Source organism: Geotrypetes seraphini, chromosome 15 (genome assembly GCF_902459505.1).
Source record: "Geotrypetes seraphini chromosome 15, aGeoSer1.1, whole genome shotgun sequence".
Classification (NCBI taxonomy): domain Eukaryota; kingdom Metazoa; phylum Chordata; class Amphibia; order Gymnophiona; family Dermophiidae; genus Geotrypetes; species Geotrypetes seraphini.
In genome coordinates this window covers 57,744,745-57,759,882 of record NC_047098.1, presented here as the reverse complement: position 1 = coordinate 57,759,882, position 15,138 = coordinate 57,744,745, and the positions used below count along the sequence as shown (strand labels likewise).

Genomic DNA, 15,138 nt, shown 5'->3' with positions numbered 1-15,138 from the left:
CATCGGTAGGCGCTTGAACATCAGGATTTTTTGCTGTTTCTAACAGCATTTGTATCAGCGCCAGTTATAAAAATTCCTCCTAAGGCTATAAGCAGTGTATAAATACAAAAAAAATAATTAAATGTCCTCCAAAATGTTATCCTTTTATAATGCCATGGCCCTGAAATCACCACTACTGATTTTAACATCAAACAGCTGGTAAAATTAATTTCATAGCAGAAGGAGCCCCACAGGCATGACTACATGCCCAAATGGATGACAGCATAAGGGGGGGGGGCTAACCTCTCACTAGTTATTTGACGAAGACCTCAACCAAACCTATATATTCAACTGCAGCAAAAATTTAAAAAACAACCCAACCTGAAGAACACCACGCATTCACATTTCTAAACAACAACTATAATTATTTAAAAAGTGTAAACGGCATAGTTCAAAAGACAGAATGTTGTTACGGTTCATATTCCAAAATATTTGGCTTGTTGAACATGCAATTGCTAACTAGCTGGGATGGGGGGGTTCTGTAGTTCTTGGACAAACTAATCCCTCCCCCCTCCTTTTACTAAGCTGCAGTAGAGGTTTCTACCGTTGCCCGGAACGCTAAATGCTCCTAACGCTGTTCCACCACTTTCCTATGAGTGTCAGAGCAGCGTCGAAGCATTTAGTGCCCCGGGTCTACCACGGCTTAGTAAAAGAGGGCCTAAATCAGTATGTTTTAACTAGTCATAGCTGTTCTAAAGAACATGTACTCAAATTTTAACAACTAATGTTTGCCAGCATGAGACCATTTTTCTGCCTTTGGTCTGCAGGCAAAATTTCACCTTAGATTTGAACATTCAGGATTTTTTTTAACAGCTTTTAAAGCTTGTTGTTTGCATCTGCTGAAACTTTCTGCACACATGTTGGGAAAGAAGCTCGTAGAGAAGACATCAAAGGAGATTCCCAATAAGCACATGTCCTCTGAATTGTGCTTGCAAATAAAACCCCCAAAAGTTGCAGAAGGCTTCAGATCGCCATGATGCCCCTGCTCTCGTGCCTACCATTCCCAAGACAATGGATTTCACAAGAAAGCAGCAATGCAGTTATTACCAGCAACCGTTTCTGCTAAGGGCGCAACATGGTGGGAGAGAGGGTGGAACCTTCAGCACCCCTCTTTTCTACCCCAACATCCAAGTGGCTTCTCCTCATTCTCCAGCTATGGCAAAAATACTGTGCAGGCAAAATCCTGCGTTAAGTGTGTGGGGGGGGAGGGGCCTGGGCTGTCCAAGGGCTGTGTGAGCAGCGCATCCATACAGTGTGCAAGGAAGATGGGGCAAACATTCTCCTCCATCCATTGTCTCCCCACTAGGGGCTATGGTGCAGGTGGTGCAGTTGCTAGAGGGACATGCTGCACAGTGTGGGGAGTGTGTGGTGCAGTGGTTAGAGCTACAGTCCCAGCACCCTGGGGTTGTGGGTTCAAATCCCACACTGCTCCTTGTGACCCTAGGCAAATCACTTAATCCCTCAGTGCCCCAGATACATTACATAGAGTGTGAACCCACTGGGACAGATTGAGAAAAATGCTTTAGTACCTAAATAATTTGTAATCCACAGGATATGCAGAATGTAAATAAATAAATAAAAAAAAGTCAGAGCATGATTCTGGATTGGGACACTCCTGGAAGGGACAGAACTTGATCTGAAGTGTGTTACTGTACTCTGATGGAATGACACATCACTTGATCCCTGGGTCCTGAAAAGTCGTGCTAAGCCCCAAGACTGGTGCTTGGAATGTATTGCTCAGAAGCAAGGAGGTAAAAATCTTATTCTTCCATTTGATACATTTATTTTTAAAGATGAAGAACAGCTGCTGTCAGCATAAAAAGGGGGGGGGGGGACACCCTATGAACCATCCATAACCATTTGACTGCTGTATCATTGATGCAGGGAATCAAATCACTAACCACTTGTAACAGCTCTTTGATGTGTCCCGAGCAGGCAGACAGGAATTTTGAATTCTCATTCAGAGCAGCCTTTAAGATCACAGCACAAGCGGTTTCATCATATATATTCAAGGAGAGGTGACTTATTTTTTTTCCTTCCAACAAAGTTATAAAGGACAGCCAGAACATTCATAAATCAACTGTGTTACACTGTACCAAGAGCCATGCACACACCACCTTGGATTCCATGTCCAATTCCAATTCTACTTCTGCTAAAAACCTGTCTGAGCAGTAAATCAGAGGATCCCCCAACTCCTAGCTCCTACAGCAAGGTTACCTTGACAATGAGGTGATATTTTTAATGCTAACACAGGAATCCAGAGCATTTACCTCCTGTCACAGCCTTCGCTGGTTAAAAAAGCAGCAAAATTAAAAGCAAATTACATTTTTTTCCCCCAAAAAAAAGTTTTATTTCAATTTCAACACCGATGCAGGGGGGAGAGTAAGGTCCTGTCACAAGCAAACCACTGTCACATCTTTTCTTAAGCAGCAATGCACTTTCTGCCAACACAATGCAGCCAGTCCAGTTAAAAAGATATTTTCCTTTCCTTCGATTTCACATTTTTTTTTCTTTTACAAAATCGGTAGCTCAGTGCAATCCGACTAACAAGGGGTCCCTCTTAATTAGCAATTACCCCGAGAAATATTAATTAAAAAAAAAAAACAAAACAAACGTACAGGTAGGCAAGTAATAAGGAATCCCACTGAAGGACACAATAATGTTATATAAGTACAGCTGATTGTGCTTTTGTGTGTGTTATATATATATATGGTGCTTATTTAACCCCTTCGGAGAGAGGGATCACCCCGGCCACGCTCAGAATAAAGGAGGGGGGAGGGGGAATCGCGTTTCTCCTCCACCGTCTAGAATCAAAGCACCCACCACCAGTAACCAAACCGCTCCCCGACCAACCCACAAAAATGAGGCTCCAACACCACTCCCCAAATGCAACTGCAAAGCCACGATTTCGAGCTGAGCCCAAAATATACATTTATATTCAGCATTATTATTATTTTTTTTCTTTTTCCAACATAAAAAAAAATAAAAATCAATAAACCTGCACAAGGTGGGGACAAGGAGGGAGGGGGCAGCAGCAGGGAGATAGGCAGCAGCAAACCGGAGACCCAGACAACGTCTCAGCAGCCCCCTCCTCCTTCTCCTTCTCCTCCCCCTTCCCCCCCCCCCCACCCCCTAAAAGCCACAATAAAGACCTTGAAACACATCCTTTTTTCCCCCACTCACCTCCAGGGCTTCAAAAGTGACAAAGCTGGCCATGGCAAAGCCGTCTATGATGTCTTCTTCTGCCGAGGAAGACTCTTTCCTCTTCCTCCTGGGGCGCCTGGGTCGGGACGAGGATGGATTCCCATTGTCTTCCCTCTCCGACCCGGAGGAGGACAGCGAAGCCCGGGTCCGGGAAGCAGCCCCGCCGCCCGCCCCACCTCCTCCTCCTCGCCCCTCTCCGAAGCCGCCTTTGGATCGCCTCTCCCGGTCCCGCTCCGATTTGGACCTTCTCTTCCTCCGGAGCCCGTTGCACCGCCGTGCACCATCCATGGCTCCCCAGCGCGGCGATGCGCTTTAGCAAAAAAAAAAAAAAAAAAAAGAAACCCACCCCCTCCCTCTCTCTTTACCACCCCACCCCGTGCAAGAAGAGGAAAAGGGTGGGGGGAAAGAGTGGAGAAGAAGGGATTTCGAGGGAGGGAGGGAGGGGGGGGGGTTTATGGATCAAAAGGGATCGTAGTGCGATTCCACTGGAACACAGAGATTCCTCTAAGCTCAGCCAAGGCAAGCAATGGCTGATCACAGGTCTCCTTTGTAAAACCCTCACCGAGCAGGCAATAAATCAGAATAGCGGAATGCTTTGATCAAGAGCAGAGGCTCCGTCCAAACTGGGGCAGGATTGCCAGGCATTTTCGCACAATTGGATTCGACTGCAAGTCCACTTCCTCCTTTTCCACGGAGGAACTTCACAAAGAGAATCCACCCAGCCACCAAATGCATCCACCCAGGCGAAAAGTGGCCCTGGAATGAGGATTGAAAACCAAAACCAGCAAAACGGGCAGTGAGCGAGGTATAGAGGCAAAAGAGAGAAAAAAAAAACACAAAACCCCTCAGAGGCGAAACGCGTTAAAATAATCTTCAATGCACAATGCAAGCGCGATGTTCTTTTCTCACTGTTTTCCCAAGCAAAGGATCGGTGCGCGCCGTTATTCGGAGTCTATTCATTTGGTTTTAATTTTGCTCCAATATTCGGGATCAGGTAGTTGCCCCCTGTCCGCTTCGGGACATCAGCAGCAAGGGGGGGGGACGCAAAAACCTGTTGACACCTTTTCCTCCCCCGATAAATCACGTGGGTAACTTTCCTACTCCCCACGTCCCCTCGTTTTCCCCCCACCATGCTATCCCACAGATTCGATACAGCACGAAATATGTCTCGCCCTTGGAAATAAGTCATGGGGGGCGGGGGATGTCCATCGCGCAAGCGCACAATAAAGAGAGGTGGGCGGGGTCCGTCCGGGACTGCTTCGGTAAATCTGGGAGGTTGAATCGGGCTCTTCACTTTTTAGCCGGGTTAGGACTTTTCTTACAGTTCTCCCTGTCTCGTACAGGACCTGAGCAAATTCTCTTCTCTGATATGCCTTTTGCTGAAAGAGCAGCTTGAATTGCACAGAAATATAAGGATAAAAGAACTAAATAAAGTGAAATTGCTCACGGTATTATTTATTGTAGCTACATATAGTATGTAATTACCATTTCTGTCACCCCTCCCTCTTGTCAGTGATGCTAAAATCAACCTTTGCTCTGATTTTGGAGGCTTTTTTCTTTGATTTTATAAATTTGATATTCACCCACCATAAAGTTTCAAAGCTGGAGCGTGGCGAAGCGAGGGAGGGTGGCAGTGCCCATCATCCTCTCACTCTTCACGGCTGCTGTTCGCGGTGCCCTCAGCACCATTCTGACATCACTTCCTAGTCCTGCAACCAGGAAGTGACATCAGAACAGAGCCTAGGCCAGCATAAGCAGCAAGTGGAAGATGCTGCTCCCAACAGCAAACTTTGAAAGAGGTGGAGGAGGAGAGGCAATGGCATCCCCTGAGAAGACAGCACCCAGGGCAGTCTACCCCTCCTGCTCCCCCTTACTACACTACTACAGCGAGTGATGGTTTGGCTGTTTAGGGCTCCCCTCTAGAGAATGACACAGGGACAAATTTTTTCCCCATCCCGGCAGTATTTTCCCATCCCATCCACATCAGTTCTTTTTCGGTCCATGCCCTATTCTTGCAAGCGCCGTCCTCATCTGCGCAAGCCTCAAACACTTTAAAATCATAAGTGTTTGATGCTTGTGAGGTTAAGGCAGCGCTTACAGGGATGGGGCAGGGACAGCAACAAAAGTTGTGGGGATGGGACAATTGAGTTCCTGCGAGGATGGAGAAAAATTTGTCCATGTGTCATTCTCTACAATGCACCATTCTAGAAATCAAAATGTAGTAAAAGTGAGCCAAGTAAAGGACAATCAAGCCATTGTGACATCACTGATGAGGTTGGCTCTTAGGCATTGGTGGAATGAGGCATTGTGACATCACTGATGAGGTTGGCTCTTAGGCATTGGTGGAATGATGCATTGTGACATCACTGATGAGGTTGGCTCTTAGGCATTGGTGGAATGAGGCATTGTGACATCACTGAGGAGGTTGGCTCTTAGGCATTGGTGAAATGAGGCATTGTGACATCACTGATGAGGTTGGCTCTTAGGCATTGGTGGAATGAGGCATTGTGACATCACTGATGAGGTTGGCTCTTAGGCATTGGTGGAATGAGGCATTGTGACATCACTGATGAGGTTGGCTCTTAGGCATTGGTGAAATGAGGCATTGTGATGTCACAATACCAGCTCTGGTTCTCAGAGGCTGAAACTTTTCACACTATTTATTTATTCAATTTTCTAGACTGCTCTCCTAAGTAAAGAATGACACGGGGACAAATTTTTTCCCATCCCCGTAGGAACTCAATTTTCCTTTCCTGCAAGTTCTTTTCCTGTCCCTGCCGCATTCCTGCAAGCTCCGTCCTCATCTGCACAAGCCTCAAAACACTTTAAAATCGTAAGTGTTCGAGGCTTGTGCAGTTAAGGCAGAGCTTACAGGAATGGGGCAGGGACAGGTACAAACGTTGTGGGGCCGGGCCGGGGAAATTGAGTTCCTGTGGGGATGGGGAAAAATTTGGCCCCCGTGTCATTATCTAATCCCCCTCCATTTCCCCAAAACAATGGGCACATAGGGAACATATCAATGAGAATAAAAAATATTTTAAAGATTTGATGCAGGAGTGTGTTTGCCGTGACTCTGGCTGTGACGAAAGTAACAGGAGAGTGTGGAGTGAGGGACACTACTATGCATTGATGGGGGTAAAGTGCACACAAAGCCATATTCTATATATAGCTCTAAGAAACATAGAAAGATGACGGCAGAAAAGGGCTACAGCCCATCAAGTCTGCCCACTCTACTGACCCACCCCATTAAGTCTGAGTGCTAATGACTCGACCCTCGTAGGGATCCCACTAGGGCATCCCATTTATTCTTAAAGTCAATAACGCTGGTGGCCTTGATCACCTGCTCTGGAAGCTTGTTCCAGTGATCTACAACCCTTTCTGTGAAGAAATACTTCCTTACGTCACTATCGAATTTCCCTCCTCTGAGTTTGAGCGGATGCCCCCTTGTGACCGAGGGACCCCTGAGAAAGAAGATGTCTTCTTCCACCTCGACACGTCCCGTGATGTATTTAAATGTCTCAATCATGTCCCCCCTCTCCCTGCGTTCCTCTAGTGTAGAGCTGCAATTTGTTTAGTCTTTCCTCGTACGAGAGACCCCTGAGCCCCGAGATCATCCTAGTGGCCGTCCGCTGAACCGACTCAACTCTAAGCACGTCTTTACGGTAATGTGGCCTCCAGAATTGCACACAGTACTCCAGATGAGGTCTCACCATGGTTCTGTACAGTGGCATTATGACTTCAGATTTGCGGCTAACGAAGCTTCTATTGATACATCCCATAAGTTGCCTTGCTTTGGATGAGGCCTTCTCTACTTGTTTGGCGGCCTTCATGTCTGCACTGATGATTATTCCCAGCGTAGATGACGATTCTACAAAAAGAACACTCACAAAATCGTTCTAAAAGCCAACGCATTATGACTTTGAGGCACACCTATTTAGACCAAGGAAAACCAGGCCTACATACCTGTGCCTATGTTGTACGCAGATTGGGTGTATTCTATAAGAGTGTGCCTAACTTTTCAGTATGCCCACAATCTGCTCATGAGCTGCCCCTGGCCACACCCCTTTTCAGACGCACGCACCACATCGGACATGAACAAGTTATGCATGGAATTTCTAATTAGTACCAATTAGAATTAATTATGAGGTGTTAGTTACCAATTATTGATGCTGATTAGGCCTGTTAATTAAGATGCATGTGTAAATCAGGTGTGCCTACCAATTTGGGCTCACATGTGGTGCTATATACAGAATTTGAGGGGGGAGGGGATAATCTAATATAATAAAACGCTAGGCCGCGCATGCGCACTTTCATCGCGTGGGTCCGTTTTCCTTGCGGCTCTCGGCCAGTGCCTGAAGTCCTCTCTCCTTCCCCCAGGCGGATGTTGGACGCGGCGGCTGTCGGTCCGTGCTGGTTTTTGCTCTGCCCTGCTCCTTGCCTGAAGTCCTCTCTCCTCCCCCTGCCGTATTGCATTTTTTAGTGAAAAGACGCAGCGGTGGCTCCCTCTCACGATCCCCGCCTGCGTCGGACTTCCGACGCAGGTGCGGATCATGAGAGGAGCCACCGCCGCGTCTTTCAACTACAAAAAAAATAAAAAACCGGCAAGGCGAGTGACCAGACCGAAGCTCAAAACCGCGGGAAGGGAAGGGAAGAGGGGGCCGACAAATAAGAGGACTCCTGCCGAACGGAGCAGCCAGATCACAGCAGGCCAAGCGTGACTGTGTGCCATGGGATACCTGGGAACAGGAGGAGAAAGAATAAGAAGTGGGAGTGTATGTCTGGGGGGGGAAGGAAGAATTAGAGGTCAGGGTATGTCTACAAGGAAAGAAAGAATGAGCGGTTTGAGTACTGCATGCTGGAGAAGATTTTGGGACAGACAGAATTAGAGTTCTTGCTGGGTTTGTAGAGAGAACTGGGAGGCTGGAGCCTAAGGAGGAAAAAGGAAGGAGAGAATTTCAGGCCTTATAGAAAACTTTTGTGCAAAAATACTACAAATAATGCAGTATTTGTAGAATTCTCCAGGGAGTAAACAAAATAACAATAGTATGTGATACCATATTTGGGTAGTTTAATTTTGCATTGGCAATGTTGTTTACCTCTCCTGCCAATTTAACTTTGTTGTTCTTACCATTGAAAGTTGTTTAGTTTATTAGGGAGAGTGACAGAAAGACAGACAGAAAAAGGGAGCCAAGGAGAGAGAGAGAGAGAGAGAGAGACAGCGGGAGAGAGAGAGAGACAGAAAGACAGACAGACATATATTCTAGCACCCGTTAATGTAACGGGCTTACAGACTAGTTATATTATAAGACAGCTAGAAATCTTTTCCAAAAACACACCTATTTATGTGTATTGTATAAAGGTCATATCACTAGTGTTTAAGCCCATTAGATTAACGGGCACCCTCCTCCCCTATTTCTGCTCTCGAAGAACTGCTGTTATAAGCAACCTGTCTGAAAACCATAAATAAATCATAGTCCTAGGTGACCTCAATTTCGCAGACTACCCAGAAGTCATGAAAAATGAATTAAAAAATGGTGTTATAATTAGTATTATTATGGGGGCGGGGTCTGGGGTGTAGATTGGGCGGTGACTGGCCCGCGACTTAGACTATGTTTTGGATTTTGGCCCCTTAATGTGATTGAGTTTGACACCCCTGATTTAAACCAAAAATAAAATACAATATAAACAAATATAAATGAACAGAAATAAGAGTTGCATACATTACCGGAAAGAATTATTATAGACATTAGGTCATGTGACTGTAGGGATGTCCATTTCTTGTTAAAAGAAATTTAAAAAGTTGGCTTTTAGATTAACGGGTGGTAGAATATATGTGCAGATTTAAGAGTTAAAACAATTTACTGAAAACTTACCATGAGAACTTTAATGTCCATTGTATGGTTGATTTATTATAAGTTGTTCTATTTTTCCTATTTCTTGTGGGCTTAAGAAATTTTTTGATTTCCCATTTTTCCAGCAGATCTGTTTGCCACTGGGGCATATAGGAGCAATTTAAAAACCCAAAGTGACTGAAAAATATATTATTTTAGTGAGATTCATCTCTTCTGAAACATTGTAAATGACAGTATTTTATTGAAAAACTAGTCTTATAGCCCGTTACATTAACGGATGCTAGAATATATGTGTGTGTCTGTCTTTATTTATTTTTCTCTCCTTAGCCGCTTTCTGTATTTCTGTCTTTCTTTTTTTTTTTTTTTTCCTTGGCTGTCCACTACCACCCCTTGCCTGCTCCCCCTGTCCATTCTCCCTCCCTTTTACCTCCCCTGTGTCCTCCACCACCCCATCACTGCTCACCTTATCCAGCAGCAGCCCTTCTCCCTTTGTTTTACCTCCTCCCTGTCCATCATCACCTCCTTCCTGCTCCCCCTGTCCAGCAGTAGGCCTCATTTCATTTTTCTGCCCCCCCCTGTCCATCAGCACCTCTTCCCCTGTCCATCAACCCCTTTTTCCTGCTCACCCTGTCCAGCAGTACGCCTCCCTTCCTTTTTCTACCCCCCCCTGTCCATCAGCACCTCTTCCCCTGTCCATCAACCCCTTTTTCCTGCTGACCCTGTCCAGCAGTACGCCTCCCTTCCTTTTTCTACCCCCCCCTGTCCATCAGCACCTCTTCCCCTGTCCATCAACCCCTTTTTCCTGCTCTCCCTGTCCAGCAGTACGCCTCCCTTTCTTTTTCTGCCCCCCCCTGTCCATCAGCACCTCTTCCCCTGTCCATCAACCCATTTTTCCTGCTCCCCCTGTCCAGCAGTATGCCTCCCTTCCATTTTCTGCCCCTCCATTTCCCTGTGCTGCAACATTTCCCTCCCACTCCACTTCCCTGTGCAGTATTTTCCTCCCCCTCTCCCATACCTTCCTCCTTACCTCCATGCCCTACCATTCTCTCCCCCTCTGCTCCCTTTCCTCCTTGAACTTCATCGGGCAGAAACAGCAGCATTTACAATTAATTGCTGTTGCCGGCTTCAGGTCTTCCTCTCTGGTGGGTCCTGTCTTCATGAAAACATGAAGTAGGCAGGACCTGCCAGAGAGGAAGACCTGAAGCCGGCAACAGCAGCGAATTTTAAACGCTGCTGCTGCCCGAAGAGGAGGAGCAGCGGGGTCAGAAGAGGCAGAGCTGCGGCTCCTCGAGCTACGATTTCTGCCGTTGGCTCCTTCGGTCCCGGCTGTCTCTCTAAAGATGCAGCGGCGGCTCCTCTCAAGATCCCCGACTGCATCGGACTTCCGACGCACATGGGGATCACATCCCGTTTCCTCCTTCCTTCCTTCCGACGGCAAGAGCCGCCGCGGCTGACAGGCTCCGCGCCGCCACGCGCATGCGCATTCCTACCTGCGGGTCCCTACAGCTCACGGAAAACAGGCTCACGCAGGTGGGAGTGCGCATGCGCGGCTTAGGGTTTTATTATATTAGATGCTCTCCCCTTCCTAACTATGCATACAAACAATCTCAATTACGTAAAACCTCTGTCATCTAAATATAATACTCATACTTCCCAGTCAACATAAGAAACCCTGTGTAACTCAAATGTGTAAATAAATGCTTGGTGCTCAGATGCTTCTCTGTTTGGTGGTTATATTATATTGTGCATATGCAGGCATGTAGTGTAAAAGTGTGCATGTGTAGTTAAGGGTTTTATTATTAATATTAAGATAATTTTTAGAAATTTTTTAATGTTGTATATCTATAAAATGTCCATATAGACAATATTCCTTCCACTTTCTGTCTATCTGTCTATCTCCTTGTCTATATTTCTTTATTTCAGTGTCTCTCATTGGCCGCTGTATGTTTGTTTGTTTTTTCTGTGTGTCTTTCTCTCCTTGTGCAGTGTTTTGTGGTTTTTTTTTTCAGTCTGTCTCTCTTGCCCCCTGTTCTTCTGTGTGTGTTTGACTGCCACTCTGTAATTTTTTTTTCTGTCTCCTTGGCTACTGTCTGTCTCTCTGTCTTTTTTTCCTATCTCTCTCCTTTTGTTGGGGGATTTTTTCTGTGTATCTCTCTCTCCTTGTGCATTTTTTTTTTCCTTTCAATCTGTCTCTCTAGCCCCCTGTCCTTTTGTGTGTGTTTGACTACCACCTTTTGTCTATCTCCTTGTCTGTATTTCTTTATTTCAGTGTCTCTCATAGGCTGCTGTATGGGTTTTTTTTTCTGTGTGTCTTTCTCTCCTTGTGCAGTGTTTTGGTTTGTTTTTTTTCAATCTGTCTCTCTTGCCTCGTTCTTCTGTGTGTGTTTGACTGCCACCTTCTCATTGTGTGTGTGTGTGTGGAGATATCAGGGGTCTTTTGGGAGAATAGGCCCATTCTCTCACTTACCCTTTTTTTTTTTTTTTTTGATCGCACAGTAACTGCAAACCGGCACAGAATAGTTCTTATGAATTAAACCGGCACAGAGTATGGAGAATTAAATCGGCAAAGTAGTAAATCAGCAGAGAGTGACTTGAGGAAGATAAACCACCACTGGACACTCGTTTAAAAGCGAAGTTACGCGCACCGAACGTTCACACACGGAAAATTGTTATGGCAACCGTAGAACGTGAATGCTATAACCCCGACGGAAAGTGTAGGAGTAAACTTGCTGGCGCTTTGAAATGTAAACAACAGTTTTAGAAAGCATTAAGGGATCAGGGAGCAGTGTGCTTAGACGAAAACCTTGGCAGAATTATTAGTAAGTTTAAAGTTGCCGCGGCGGCTCCTCTCACGTTCCCCGCTTGCGTCGGAGACACAGGCGGGGATCGTGAGAGGAGCTGCCGCCGCGTCTTTGAACTTAAAAATATAATCCAAAAAGACATTAAGGGAGCAGGGAGCACAAAGAACTTTAGAAAAGATGCTCCTGAGCAATTTATTTATAGAAAGCAGGGCTTCAAAGAAGGTTTGGATAGGTTCCTAGAGGACAAAGGGATTGAGGGGTACAGATAGGAGTAGAGGTAGGTTATAGGGATAGGAGTAAGAGGTAAGTTATAGAAATAGGCAGGGACCACTGCTCAGGCAATAGGCCTGATGGGCCGCCGCGGGAGCGGACCGCTGGGCGAGATGGATCTCTGGTCTGCCTCAGCGGAGGCAACTTCTTATGTTCTTACATCACCTGAAAACATCACCTTCTGGTGCGCGAGTGTGAAAATATCACCTTCTGGTGCGCGAGTGTTCTTACAGCAAAACAGAATCCTAAGCACGCATGCGCACTGTTGCCTGCCGGGGCCCTACAGCTCACGGAAAACTGAACCACACAGGTAACAGTGAGCATGCACGCTTAGGGTTTTATTATATTAGATAGAAGATAGATAGATAGATATACACACACACACAAGTATATACATATTTAAAACTATAAAATTTGGGTAACAAACATTGGGCTAGATTTTCTAAACTTAACGATCCTGTAAGGATGATCACAAAACCAGTTTTACTGGTTTTGCGATTGTTCCTGTTCCCCAACCTGATTCACTAAACTGCTGTTCGATACATCTCCTATCAGATATGATCCGATCCACCCATGCAAATTAGTAAATCCCCATGCAAAATAGCCAAGCGATAGAATTCACTAACAATTGCTTCGCTATTTTTAATCGACTTTTACTATCCTAAAACCCGACTGCTGCAGACTTGTCAATAACTGTGTTACCGACAGGTCTGCCTGGTTTTTTTACTTTTTTTAATAGCACTGATATTTTGCATGTATTACACACGCAAAATATCTGGCCAGTAACAAAAAAAAAAAAGCGCTCCCTCCCTTCCCCCTTCCTGGAACCCAAAAAAGTTCCATCACATGTTGCACCTAAGGCCCGCAGTTGTTCGGAGGAGGCCGGAGGAGCAGAGGGACTGAACACCCCTCCTGCTCCCAACTTTAGAGGTAATGGGAGGTGGAAGGAGAGAGCTGCGGCGTCCGGTGGCAAAAGGGAGTGGGAATCCCTCCTGCCGTTTGTTTTTTTTGGGGGGAAGGTAGGAGCGCCGATGGCAGGAGGGAGTCAGCATCCCTCCAGTCATATTTTTAACTGCAGTATGCCGATGGCAGGAGAGAGGTAGCATCCCTCCTGCCATATTTTTAATTGCAGTATGCCGATGGCAGGAGGGAGGTAGCATCCCTCCTGCCATATTTTTAATCATAGTGGGGGGAGCGCAGATGGCAGGTGGGGCGGAGGAAGGAAGCCCTGACAGCAGTGAAGCCCCAACAGCAGTGACAGCTTCTTCTGTCACTACTGTCAAGGCTCTGCCCCGACTCAATAGCTCACTGAGAGACTGAGCTGGGAGTTTGCATGCAAATGATTTGCACCTCCGTGCAAATCATTTGCATGCAAAAAAGATAGGGAATCAATCACTGTTTTAAAATTGGCCAGGAATTGGCCAACAGTGATTGAATTGCTATCTTTAGTGAATCTGGGCCATTGTAACAAAAAAGACATACTGCGACGATGGGGATGGAGGTAAGAAGTACATTTCAAAATAGGAAAGAGCCATTTAAGGGAAGTACAACAGGGAGGGGATCTCATCTGTAAACCAAAGCTAGAGTGAGAGCAAAGCTCTAAAAAAGGAAAGTATATTAGAGATTAAAGGCATCTTTAAATAGAAACGTTTTTAGTGTTCCTTTGAAACATTCTAATACAGCTTTGTCACGTAGATCTGGGGGAAAATACGTCATACCAATACAAACTGTTTATTTATACACTGCACATATCCGAAAGTCCATAATAGTGTACAAAAGACCAAACCACAAATACAAAACATTCAGGAAAAACACAATAAAAACAAGCACCTAACGTAAAAGTACTTCCCAAAATTAAAAGCTTTTCAAACTTCTGGACATAACGGGCTGGATTCTGTATAGGACACCCAGACCCAGAAGCCATCTAAGCGCTTTAGAGAATCACACATTGGCGCCCCATATAGAATTGTGTCTGTCCTGACGAACAGACGCCTAAGTCTGCTTAACCACCACAATTCTCTAATTGGCATCCATGTCACAGGTTCCGGTTAGAGAATCGGGTTGATCAGTTTAGCGGCTGCGGCAGGCACCTCCCCCCCCCCCCCCCCCCCACACACACACAAAGACAACTAGCAGGAGGGGAGCCCAGTCCTTCCTGCCGGAACACCCCACCGCACCTCCAAATGTCTGTGGCAGGAGTGTCCTATTCCTCCTGCCACCACTCCCCCCCCCCCCCCCCCCGAGACATCCCCCAGAAGGAGGGATGCCCAGTACCTCATGCTGGAACACCCCCCACCCCCAGACATCCCCTGGCAGGAAGGATGCCCAGTCCTTAGGTCTCAGATTCCCTTTTCTGCTTTTCTTTGGGGTTTTTGTTTGGTTTATTAACTGTCTTCCCAGGATCACCTATTTTACATTTTGTCCCCATTTGTCCAGCATCTGTCCCCTCCCCCTCCCATCTCTATCCTGAGCTTCTCTCTTCTGTGTTCCTCTCCATCTCCCTGCTTCCATCATCCCTCTGTCAGAATCACCCCTTTTCAAGCAATGTCCCTGTGTTTAGCTGTCATTTTATGTCCTTGTCTCAATTCTCTCCCCCCATCAAGCATTCTTCTCCATGTCTGTCCCTCTCTGTGCCCAGGATTACTTCAGTGTCCTTCCATTTAGAATCTCTTCTCTATGTTATGTTCTTCTTGGTGTGCTGGATCTTCCACTCCTGAGCCAGCATCTTTCCTTTACCCCATCATCTGAATCTCTCACTCATCCCTTTCTCTTATGCCTGTACCCCCTCCCAGCCAGCATCTATCTCATCTCTGGACTCCCAAGCCATCTGTATTAACCCCCCCTCCCCCCCACTCATTTTATCCCTGTATCCCCAGCCAGCATCTTTCTCATCCCTGTACCCCCACCCCCAGCTGTATACTCCCAGTCAGCATTTCATCCCTGCATACCCTAGCAAGCTGTATACCCCCTCC

At 46.2% G+C, this 15,138-nt stretch overlaps 1 protein-coding gene across 4 annotated transcripts in view; it reads right to left on the bottom strand.

The window, feature by feature from the left end:
• The window catches only part of AUTS2 (activator of transcription and developmental regulator AUTS2), a 1,593,647-nt gene extending 1,590,116 nt beyond the window's left edge, over nt 1-3,531 (bottom strand). For all 4 annotated transcript variants that reach the window (XM_033921209.1, XM_033921212.1, XM_033921211.1 and 1 more), the window contains exon 1: nt 3,223-3,531. In XM_033921209.1, the coding sequence (XP_033777100.1) occupies nt 3,223-3,531 (309 nt within the window). The remainder of the gene's footprint in view (nt 1-3,222) is intronic.
• Between the last annotated feature and the right edge of the window lie 11,607 nt (nt 3,532-15,138).